Raw genomic sequence first — 9,191 nt, forward strand, 5'->3', positions numbered from 1 at the left:
AAGACAGGTTTTCTGAGAAGCTGTTGAGTAAAACATCAGCTTAACTATGCGTGTTGTGCAAGCCCGTCTAGCTATCCACCCACTTGGGATTCTACCAAGTAAAATGGCTTTGAATTGCCCCGATATCCAATCGTGCACTTTAAAGATGCTGTATGCATGAGACGATTTTTGCATTATGTAAATCAGGGATTCGGATTGAACCGGAAAAAAAAAACGTAACCACCTGCAGGCATCTGGGCCGTGGCATGGGTTACTTTTACTCTTTACTTGTTGTTGTTGTTGTTGTTTTTTTACTTAACTAATTACATATCACTGCTAAAGAAGAGCTAATAATAAACAACAAAGATAACATTTCAAGTGATCAAACTAGACCAGCCTCAGAAATGGCCATTCATTAATGCTTAATTAACATTGTAATGCTTACTGTAATACTAAATAATAAATTTAGCATAACTTCCAAAATGTCATTTAGAGTTGCATCATAGAGCTTTTAATACTATGTATGTTTGTTTGTTTTTTCAGATTTGTACACAGTTAAACACAGAAGGTTAATTCTTTGAAGGTCATTTTTTGTTCTTTTAGTTAAAAATAATAAAACGCCCAGTTACGGTAGCTGCTGAACCTCGGAAAAGCTTTACAACAGCGCCACCTACTGGACACCCGTGAGAGTGCCGTGGGCAGCCTCGCATCCTGCGTGCAAGTGATTCACGGAAACCGCGTCCCAAGAAAACGCTAAAGGCCCCGCGCTATTCGGTAAATTTCGTATTAGACTCTCGACTTTTTTTTAATTTTTTTTTTTATCGCGTCGAATCGCGTCGCGTCGTTCTCCCGCAGGCGGGAACTGATTAAACCGGGTCGGTGCGCCGCGGCCCTCAGACCGGGTGACACACCGCGGAGCGCCGCCGTAGCGGTCCGGCCGGGCGAGTTTAATAACTCGGTTTCTTCGGTGGGTTTTTTTTGTATATAAAAATCGACTTTGTCTTGTAATAATACAAAAGGCTGCGTGTTTGTGCGGATTATAATTTTTTTTTAAAACCGCAGACTTGAACGTGGACATACGTTAGCATGTGAACTGAGTAATAATAATCATAATAATAATCATAATAATAATATGACCGAAGCTGTATTCCAAGCCCCTAAACGGCGCCCGAGAGTTTACGAGGCGTACGAGGCGCCTCTGCCGGCTCCCCGGGCGGGAGAGGACGGCTTCTCCGCGGAGCTGGTCCACGGCCACGTGGTGGTGAGGGACCCCGGCCACGTCCAGGCGCTGTACGGACAGGTGGGTGGAGAGGGCGCTCCGGGGACTGAGGTGCCTTGTCTCCTGGCGCGGTCTTCTGTTGTCTTGTGGTGGTAGTAGCCTAGCGGGTAACACGCTCTCCTGTGAACCAGAAGACCCAGGTTCAAACCCCACTTACTACCATTGTGTCCCTGAGCAAGACACTTAACCCTGAGTGTCTCCAGGGGGGACTGTCCCTGTCACTACTGATTGTAAGTCGCTCTGGATAAGGGCGTCTGATAAATGCTGTAAATGTAAATGTCTTGTGCCAGGGTTACTTTGGCAAAGGAGTCTTGTCCAGGAGCAGGCCGCGGTACAGCGTATCTGAAAGATGGGGAAGTACGTTTCCCCCCTTTTATTAACATTGATGTGAATACGTTGTGATCTTTCAGCAGCATGACTTTCATGACGTTGCCTTCTGTTCTTTGTAGATCTTGGTGACCTCTGCTTACCCATCATTTCTAGTTCAAGGTATGGTTTGGAAATATTTGTGTACACGATGGTCTGACCTGTAGCCCGAAAGGCTTTATGAATTAATTATTTTTTCTTCTTGTTCTAGGTATAAGGCGCTGGTAAAATTGGCCCAAGATTCTCTTCTGGCTCAGGGGCTGGAAGGGGAAGCCGCCTGTGCAACGCTGGAGAAGTTTACCCGACCAGTGGAACAACCTGTAAATGACCACAGGAAGGACCGATCCAATGGGCGTGATGAGAGCCCACAGGGACCTGAGAGAAGGGACGATTCAGGCTCGCCGGTAGATGCTTTTGGTGAAGAAGGCCATGACGATGGACCTCAATACCCTCCAGAGGCCAAGAGGTGTCGGCGGCAGGGAGATCCCCACCACGATCCCCTGGCCAAGTTGTACCCCGAGGAACCGGAGCGGGTGGATGGCGACAACTCATACGGCATCAAGTGTGTGAGGCACGATGACTGGATCGCGCACTGTGGCTGCAGGGTTGAGGAGAGGCAGCTGAAAGGCGTTCTTCACCCAGAGACTGACGCCAAGAGCCCTGACCAAACTGAATATGTCCTTGTGGAGGAAGAAGAGGAGCAGGAGACCGAGGAGTCCATGCAAGACCCTTCTTCTGGTGTAAAGACCACCTTGTGTTTTTGTGGAAATGTTTGTCTGTTAACTTATCTCGTAGAGGAAATAAATATTGTCAGTGTTCACTACTGAATTGATAACTTTGTATAGAATATACTTTCCTATGGGGCTGTCCATGACTAGCCCATGAATTGATACGGAAGAGAGGAAGCTGAAGGTTGGAATTGTAAAGTCAAATTTTGTTATATAAGATGTGATCGGTCCATTTACACACATAAAAAAAAAGTGATTCTGTATAAGGTGTGCTGTGGCACTTCTCTCCACAGGCTCGTGGAACATTAAAGCTGGTGTGCAGGGCCAACCCATTTAGGACCGTGGAATATCTACAGCTGAGCTTAGAGGAGGTGAGCATCCAAATTCGTCATTCTGCTCGAACGTGATTCATTTAGTCATCCCAGTTTGTGTTTGAACTCCGTAGTGGGAGGGAGGGTTCGGACATGCCAGTGTAAACAGCCGACAGTGGTGGGTTTTCGAGGGCCACCCCCACCATGGCTTTCCTCGCCACAATTTTCACCACCCACCCGTGAACATTATGACATTTATACTCCCCGCCATGATGAATGTCTGTTGTCTCCCCCAAACCACGGGCCCATGGGCATAATCATGTGACCACAGCTGACTTAATATGTATTTATTTATTTAAAAACCATTTTCCAGTATTGTGTACCTCTAGATGAAATATGCTGTCTTTCTTGGCCAGAGCAGCCGCTGCCTTTATGTGGGAGGTGTTGCTCAGTACGCGCTTTTAAATGAACCCTGTCCTTCTACGCCCCCCAGAACACATGGGTGCCTACGGGCCACGTCCCGGGTGGTTTCTTTATATAGGTCTTTTATTATAGCCTGGCGATATGAAGCGCTGAAACACACAAACTACAGATCCCATAGTGCAGTGCACTATGAGTATGCACGCCGTTTTGGTCACTGAAGCACGAAAAAAGATATTCGAGCTGCTTCACAACCCATTTGCCATCGACATTTACAGCATTTATCAGACGGCCTTATCCAGAGCGACTTGGAAAGTGCTCCTGTACAGGTTCAGCCACTGTATAAAGATCACGTTTGGCAAGGCAACTGAAGCACTGCATCATGGGATCTGTAGTTTGTGTGTTATAGTGCGTTTTATTGCCGGACCATAATAATTATCCATTAATAATGGACTATAATTATCCATCCTTTATCCATTATCCAGGCTTTCTTCTTGGTGTATGCATTGGGCTGTCTGTCAATATACTACAACAAGGTACTTTTAAATGTACTTATTTCTTCCATTATTTTTTAAAATTATTATTCTGTGAGATTTGATTGACTAATTTTTTTCCCCTCCCTTAATATTAATGTCTCAGGTGCCCCTGTCCATCGTTCAACTGTGGACCACGTTCAGCTCGGTGCAGCCTAATTTCAACGCCACCTATGCCGCGTACCACTATTTCCGCTCTAAAGGATGGGTGCCCAAGACAGGAGTGAAGTACGGCACAGATTTCAGTAAGAGTCGGCCTTGTGGACCTGGGCAATTGTGCCGCAAGTGTTTCCATCAGTGAAACCCGGTCATGCCGTAACATATACCTTGACCGTTTGGCGGCTTCGGTCCACGTGCGAGACTGAAAATCAGTGTTTGGTGTGATTTGGCACACACGTGTGTCTATCTAATGTTCATTTGAAATCAAGAACTCAAGTCTGGTCCTCAGCTTGGAGGTTGGAGGTCGGCCATGAGATCCGTGCCCCTGATTCTAGTGCCAACTTTGCCAACCTGCGGTCAATGAGAGATTTTCCTACAAGGCTTAAGTATCACTCGGAGTGATTGAGTGAATTATTCAGACGTGCTGAAGCATAGCTTTCCTCGCTCCTCTTACATGCCCGTCTGCCATCGCCACAACAGCTGACTCGTGGTCTTCGAGGCCTCTGCCCGTCCTCCTCCGTGCGACACGAGACGCACCTCTGTCATCCTGTATAGAGTTACTGTGCTTGTTCCGTTTCTGCCTCTGATCGCTTTTTCTTCTCTTCTGTAGTGCTGTATCGCAAAGGACCCCCTTTCTACCACGCCAGGTCAGTTTTTCTGATGAGAGCAGTGATAAGTGAATGGGACAAGGGGCCCACGGCACCTTCTGGAAGTGTCATCAGTATGAAAGGGTGACAAAACTGGAAACGAACCTAAACACGTTGACTTGGTGCAATTTGTAATGAAGTCCAGTTAAGAGCTCCTGCCACTCATTTGTTGGTTTCCAGACTTATTTTTTTTTTAGGGCTTGTATTCATACAGAACTGTGGCTCCTTTTTGAAACAACAGTGGAATAAGTTCATATGAAATGTTTAACAATTGTAAAGATTACGTTCTAGAGAAGAATGCATGTTTTACCTGCTTTTTGGCAGTCAAGAAATGGGGGTGAAGACCACAATTTTATTGAATTGTTTATTTCACTGCATGTGCAGCTACTCTGTGGTGGTGGAGCAAGTCAACGACTCATTCCAAGGAGCAACTCTTCGACCTTTCAGCTGGCGCTCCCTCGCTGCCCTTAGCAGGATCACTGGCAACGTCTCCAAGGTCGTACCCACGCTCCTGGTCTTTTTAGACGGTAAACCTGTGCGAGAAGGTCTGAAAGCTGTGACCGGTTTGGTTTTCTCAGGAGCTGATGGTGTGTTTTGTCATCACACCTTTGGACGTGACCGAGGAGCTGCTGTCCTCTCCAGACTGCATAAAGAGGTTCAGAGTGCAGGTACGTCCTGTTGTACCCCCATCTCTGCTCTGCTGCAGGGTCACGTTCAAATTGGATATAAAATCTTTCATTTTAGGAGATGATTGTGAGCAGATGGATATCATCGCGAGAACGGACCGAGCAGGATGATCTGTAGATGTCACAACAGCACACGGAATGCATATAAAATACTAGAATAAAATATACACGCAAATAACATGCCTGTGTCTCTATGGTTGTACTTTTTCTTTTTTATTAAAATGATATTTTGAGATCTGTGTGTTCATGAAATCATTTTGGTCTGTCCCCAGCCTCAATCGGGATTACTTTGCCACATCTCTTCTGCTCTGATCTTCATGCTTTTGGCACAGTGATCAATAATTGCTTTAAAGTGGGTATTGACTTAGTGGTCACATGACTTTAGGGCTCTGGGATTCCTCTTTGATTTTAATGTAGTTCCTTTGGGGAAAAAAAAAAAAAAAAAAGCTGCTAATGAGTTGAGCCAAAAGATTAACTTGAATCATATTTTTTTTATTACATAATATAAAGTTTATGTTACATGTCGTATCAGACCATGCGCTTTGACGCAGTTCACATGTCCACTGTCTTCAGTTCTCATGCAGCGCAAGGATGCTCAGTCGCTCTTCCCTTCGCCTTCCGTCACTTTCGGGGGGCTGTCCACTATGTAGAAGTGGCAGTGGGCGATCTCCTCGCACAGCGTGAGGTATTTGGACGCTCGCTTGATCCGCGGCAGTATGAAGCTCTGCGTGAACTCGTCCTTGCTGAGGGCCGGTTTGGCCTGGGTGGCGAGCACGCAGTTGATGTACATGAGGGTGTAGTTGTAGCAGTTGTGGTTTTCCTCGTTAAAACTGCAACAAAGGACGGCCAGAGCAACTTCAAACCTCCGCCCGTGAAATGTTGGTTAAAAGACCCGTGTTCTGACCTTTGCCACAATGGATCCCACGTCTGTTCTGTGGAGAACTTCTCCAGGTACTGGTCCCACTGGTCTATGAGGTTGTACATGTCCGGCTTAACCAGTGGGATGCTGATGCACCTCTCCCAGCCATGATGATCTCGACGCACGCCATCCTTTGTGTAGTTGTAGACGACACCTTGACAATCACAAAAAATTTAAAAATAAAATTTATATCAGGAATATGCGACTGTCATTTTAAAACGATACAGTAATATTGTGGTTATTTATTTGAACATTATCTGGCATTATATGTTAATATATGGAATATATGATGAATTAATAGGTTAAATAATTTAATATCTTACCATTGGTGTTTGTGATTCCAGTGTGAAGATCTGAGCCTCCATCAAAATCCCTGAGGATTTTTTTTTTTTTTTCATTTTAAATGTAATGTCATTTTAAGTTTAATAAATGCTATTTGTACTTTAAAAGGTCAGTGAAAGACTCACCTGAGACTACTTTCCTCTGCTGGAGCCACCAGGAAGGCGCATGGAGTTTTGTGTCCGTTGGAGAACGGGTTGGGGATACTCACCGGAGCCTCCTCCAGCCTCCTGCCACTAAAACTAACCCCGCACTCGGGGCATTGCTCCGGGACAAAGAAACAAAAGATGTCCTTGTCACAGTGGCTGAATTTCACCACGCTCCTCTCCATGGAGAGAGAAACGTGGACGCGCTGCCGTCTGACGTGTGCCCGCCGTGGCTGGGGGGAATAAATGGCACGGTGCTGCGCTCGCAGTCATTGGTTATTTCCCGACCTTCGGCCTATCGGGTTTCACAAAACCCAACACCCGTGGGCCGCCTGTGTCCGTTTGCTTGCTGCTGTCATTCTTTACTGGCGTGGAAATAAGAGAGAGAGCTGGCGTTTTGTTAAAAAAAATGCCTGGACCAGGTCCTGTTAAAATTAGAACATGGAATTAATAGGAATTCATTCTAAGAATGATTTATTCAGAGTTATGCGATCATTGAAATGCACCGTAATGCACTTTTTTAAATAGACTTTGTTAAGATGGTAAGATAAGATGCCACTTGCAACTGCAGGGTGTTCCGGTCACCACCCATCTATGTAATTAAACTGCGGTGACTGGAGGACTAGTTATGCATGAGCAGCCCTGCAGAGGCACCCAGGAAGGGTCCGGAAGCCAATTAAACTCAAACCCGGACACTTTATACTGACAGAGGAGAAAAGGCCAGCCTGTGATAAAAGAGGCTCTGAAGTGGCATCCTGAAGCCTTCTGGGAGGAAAACAAGAGGTGACCAGATGGCATGTAACCGCAGTGCTGTTCAGTGACAGTTTTTTTTTTAAACACATATAGGAAAGACAACTATGACTAGATGTTTTATTTATGTATTCATTTCATTGTTCAGAATTGAATAAAGTTGTTGCACGATTTGCATAACGATGCGGTTCCAGCTCATACGTTTGGATTGGCTGATATGTAAAAGCCATGCTGTAAAATCTCCAGGTAGACCCTGATGTAGTCTGAAGCCATCTTCACTTTGGGCAGGACGTATGATGATGTGAACTCATCCCGGCTGAAAGACTTTTTCCCATCTAGGGCACGCATGTGGTTTATAAAGCTTAAGGCAAATCCATAGCAGCAGGACCCAAACTCCTTCTCTTCATGAAACCTGTAAAACAGATTTTATGTCTGGTTTTTGAACGCGTGGAAGAGGTCAAAACCAAAATGCACAAAATATTTTAAACACAGTGTACCTATAGGATGTGCTTCGTTAGAGCTTTTGTGCATTTCAATTCTCCAACAACAGTAATTCTTTTTACTTTTAAATTACCTTTCCGGCACCCATGTGGAAAGTGAGGAAAATTCCTCCAGTTCCTTGTCCCACAAAGCCGTCCGGCGGTCTGTCCCTGGTTGGAGCAGCGGCACACAAACACACTGTTCCCATCCACACTGGTCTTTTCTAATCCCAGATATCGTGTAATTATGCACCAGCCCTGGACAGAAGATCCACATTTCACTAGTCTATATGCAGATATTGGGTTAGGATTATGAGATTATAAATTCGAGTGAAAGTGAAGTGATTGTGAAACACTGCAGCACACCGTGACACAGTGAAATGGGTCCTCTGCTTTTAACCATCACCCTTGGTGACAAGTGGGCACCCATGACAGGCGCCCGGGGAGCAGTGTGTGGGGACGGAACCTTGGTCAAGGGGTCGCTTCCTTAAGAGCTAGGCCAACCACTGCCCCAACCAATAATTAAGAAGTCAGGGTTTAATTTTAACTACAATGGTGCAATCTTTTATAATCTGACGTTTGGTATAGTCACCTCTGGAATTTGTTATTCCTACATGTAGTTCAGTGTCGTTCCATTCCCTACGGGGAAAAAAACAACAACACATGGAGAATCCTAATGCAAAACTGGATGCACATGCATATTTTTGAAGGGGAGGGGGGGAAAGCCCACCCGAGAAAATACGGCCCATGCACAGATCCCACGACGAAAGCGCAGGGCGCGGCGTGCGCGACAATAAAAGGAGAGGGGACGGCGACAGGCGCGCCGAGGAGCCCGAACCGTAACCTCTCCGAACAGACCGGACACACGTCCCCTTCTTCTGCGCCGCTCGGCGAGAAGGGAAAGCGATAGACGCTCCGCGCACAGTGGCTGTATTTGACGATCGCCCGGTCCATTCGAGCTTCTCTCCGGCGTCACCTGCAACAGGTGCGGAAGAGGCCGTGTTGCCAGATCAACGTTTTCACGTCGTAATGTTTTCATTGTTTTGCTCGTTTCTTCCTCGTCAAAATGAGTCGGGTTAAACATTATCATCCTGCAAGGTTGACTGGAAATGTGATAATATGTATAATAATATGATAATAATATGGAGATTCCTCGTGTACTTCTATGTACGAGGATGATAATATTAATTTTCATCAGACGTGTAATTAATTCAAATTAAGGTAACGGTGATTTAAATTAATTATGCTAATAATACCATATAATATGAAAAACATAATAATGCAGAAAAGTACGGAGATTGAGTGTAGATCTGGCAGCATATTATGTCGATGTCCCGGTCTCTGTCTGAGGCTTTTTCCATCGATGCTGTGTAAGATATATCAATTTAAAGTAGGTATGATATCAGCAGTTGTTTAAAAAAAAAATGCATTTGAACAAAGTTATTTAATC

The 9,191-nt window shown here is 45.3% G+C and overlaps 3 protein-coding genes across 5 annotated transcripts; 1 reads left to right on the plus strand and 2 right to left on the minus strand.

Annotated features, from left to right (window-relative positions):
• The first annotated feature begins 771 nt into the window (after positions 1-771).
• Positions 772-5,343, plus strand: tsen2 (TSEN2 tRNA splicing endonuclease subunit). 2 transcript variants are annotated; one of them, XM_028998694.1, is made up of 11 exons: positions 774-1,279; positions 1,549-1,615; positions 1,708-1,747; positions 1,836-2,364; positions 2,646-2,723; positions 3,569-3,619; positions 3,723-3,861; positions 4,386-4,422; positions 4,807-4,918; positions 5,001-5,090; positions 5,167-5,343. In XM_028998694.1, exons 1-11 carry the CDS (start codon positions 1,112-1,114, stop codon positions 5,224-5,226), a joined length of 1,371 nt encoding a protein of 456 aa, XP_028854527.1. In that variant the 5' UTR covers positions 774-1,111; the 3' UTR covers positions 5,227-5,343. The 2 variants fall into 2 exon arrangements, with proteins under 2 accessions (XP_028854526.1, XP_028854527.1); XM_028998693.1 differs by having other exon boundaries at positions 772-1,279; positions 4,807-5,090.
• Positions 5,344-5,584: 241 nt separating this feature from the next.
• Positions 5,585-6,724, minus strand: mkrn2os.2 (MKRN2 opposite strand, tandem duplicate 2). Its single transcript, XM_028999007.1, has 4 exons — positions 6,495-6,724; positions 6,351-6,400; positions 6,013-6,181; positions 5,585-5,938 (listed from the first exon to the last, which is right to left on the minus strand). The coding sequence occupies exons 1-4, from the start codon at positions 6,695-6,697 to the stop codon at positions 5,704-5,706; spliced, it is 657 nt and encodes a 218-aa protein (XP_028854840.1). The 5' UTR covers positions 6,698-6,724; the 3' UTR covers positions 5,585-5,703.
• mkrn2os.1 (MKRN2 opposite strand, tandem duplicate 1) lies at positions 6,723-8,718 on the minus strand. 2 transcript variants are annotated; one of them, XM_028999004.1, is made up of 5 exons: positions 8,472-8,718; positions 8,334-8,380; positions 7,837-7,999; positions 7,464-7,674; positions 6,723-6,937 (listed from the first exon to the last, which is right to left on the minus strand). In XM_028999004.1, exons 1-5 carry the CDS (start codon positions 8,693-8,695, stop codon positions 6,875-6,877), a joined length of 708 nt encoding a protein of 235 aa, XP_028854837.1. In that variant the 5' UTR covers positions 8,696-8,718; the 3' UTR covers positions 6,723-6,874. The 2 variants fall into 2 exon arrangements, with proteins under 2 accessions (XP_028854837.1, XP_028854838.1); XM_028999005.1 differs by lacking the exon at positions 6,723-6,937 and having other exon boundaries at positions 7,431-7,674.
• Between the last annotated feature and the right edge of the window lie 473 nt (positions 8,719-9,191).

This window comes from Denticeps clupeoides, chromosome 12 (genome assembly GCF_900700375.1).
Source record: "Denticeps clupeoides chromosome 12, fDenClu1.1, whole genome shotgun sequence".
Classification (NCBI taxonomy): domain Eukaryota; kingdom Metazoa; phylum Chordata; class Actinopteri; order Clupeiformes; family Denticipitidae; genus Denticeps; species Denticeps clupeoides.

Bases quoted from the DNA above. Each gene is read 5' to 3' on its own strand.
- mkrn2os.1 (XM_028999004.1), bottom strand. From the start codon at position 8,695: ATGGACCGGGCGATCGTCAAATACAGCCACTGTGCGCGGAGCGTCTAT. The intron at 8,381-8,471 runs GTGGGCTTTCCC...TTTTCCCCGTAG, and splicing joins CATGGGCCGTATTTTCTCGG to GGAATGGAACGACACTGAAC. The intron at 7,675-7,836 runs GTAATTTAAAAG...TCTGTTTTACAG, and splicing joins TCCACATGGGTGCCGGAAAG to GTTTCATGAAGAGAAGGAGT.
- tsen2 (XM_028998693.1), top strand. From the start codon at position 1,112: ATGACCGAAGCTGTATTCCAAGCCCCTAAACGGCGCCCGAGAGTTTAC. The intron at 1,280-1,548 runs GTGGGTGGAGAG...GTCTTGTGCCAG, and splicing joins TCCAGGCGCTGTACGGACAG to GGTTACTTTGGCAAAGGAGT. The intron at 1,616-1,707 runs GTACGTTTCCCC...TGTTCTTTGTAG, and splicing joins CGTATCTGAAAGATGGGGAA to ATCTTGGTGACCTCTGCTTA.
- mkrn2os.2 (XM_028999007.1), bottom strand. From the start codon at position 6,697: ATGGAGAGGAGCGTGGTGAAATTCAGCCACTGTGACAAGGACATCTTT. The intron at 6,401-6,494 runs GTGAGTCTTTCA...AAAAATCCTCAG, and splicing joins GCAGAGGAAAGTAGTCTCAG to GGATTTTGATGGAGGCTCAG. The intron at 6,182-6,350 runs GTAAGATATTAA...GTGATTGTCAAG, and splicing joins TGGAATCACAAACACCAATG to GTGTCGTCTACAACTACACA.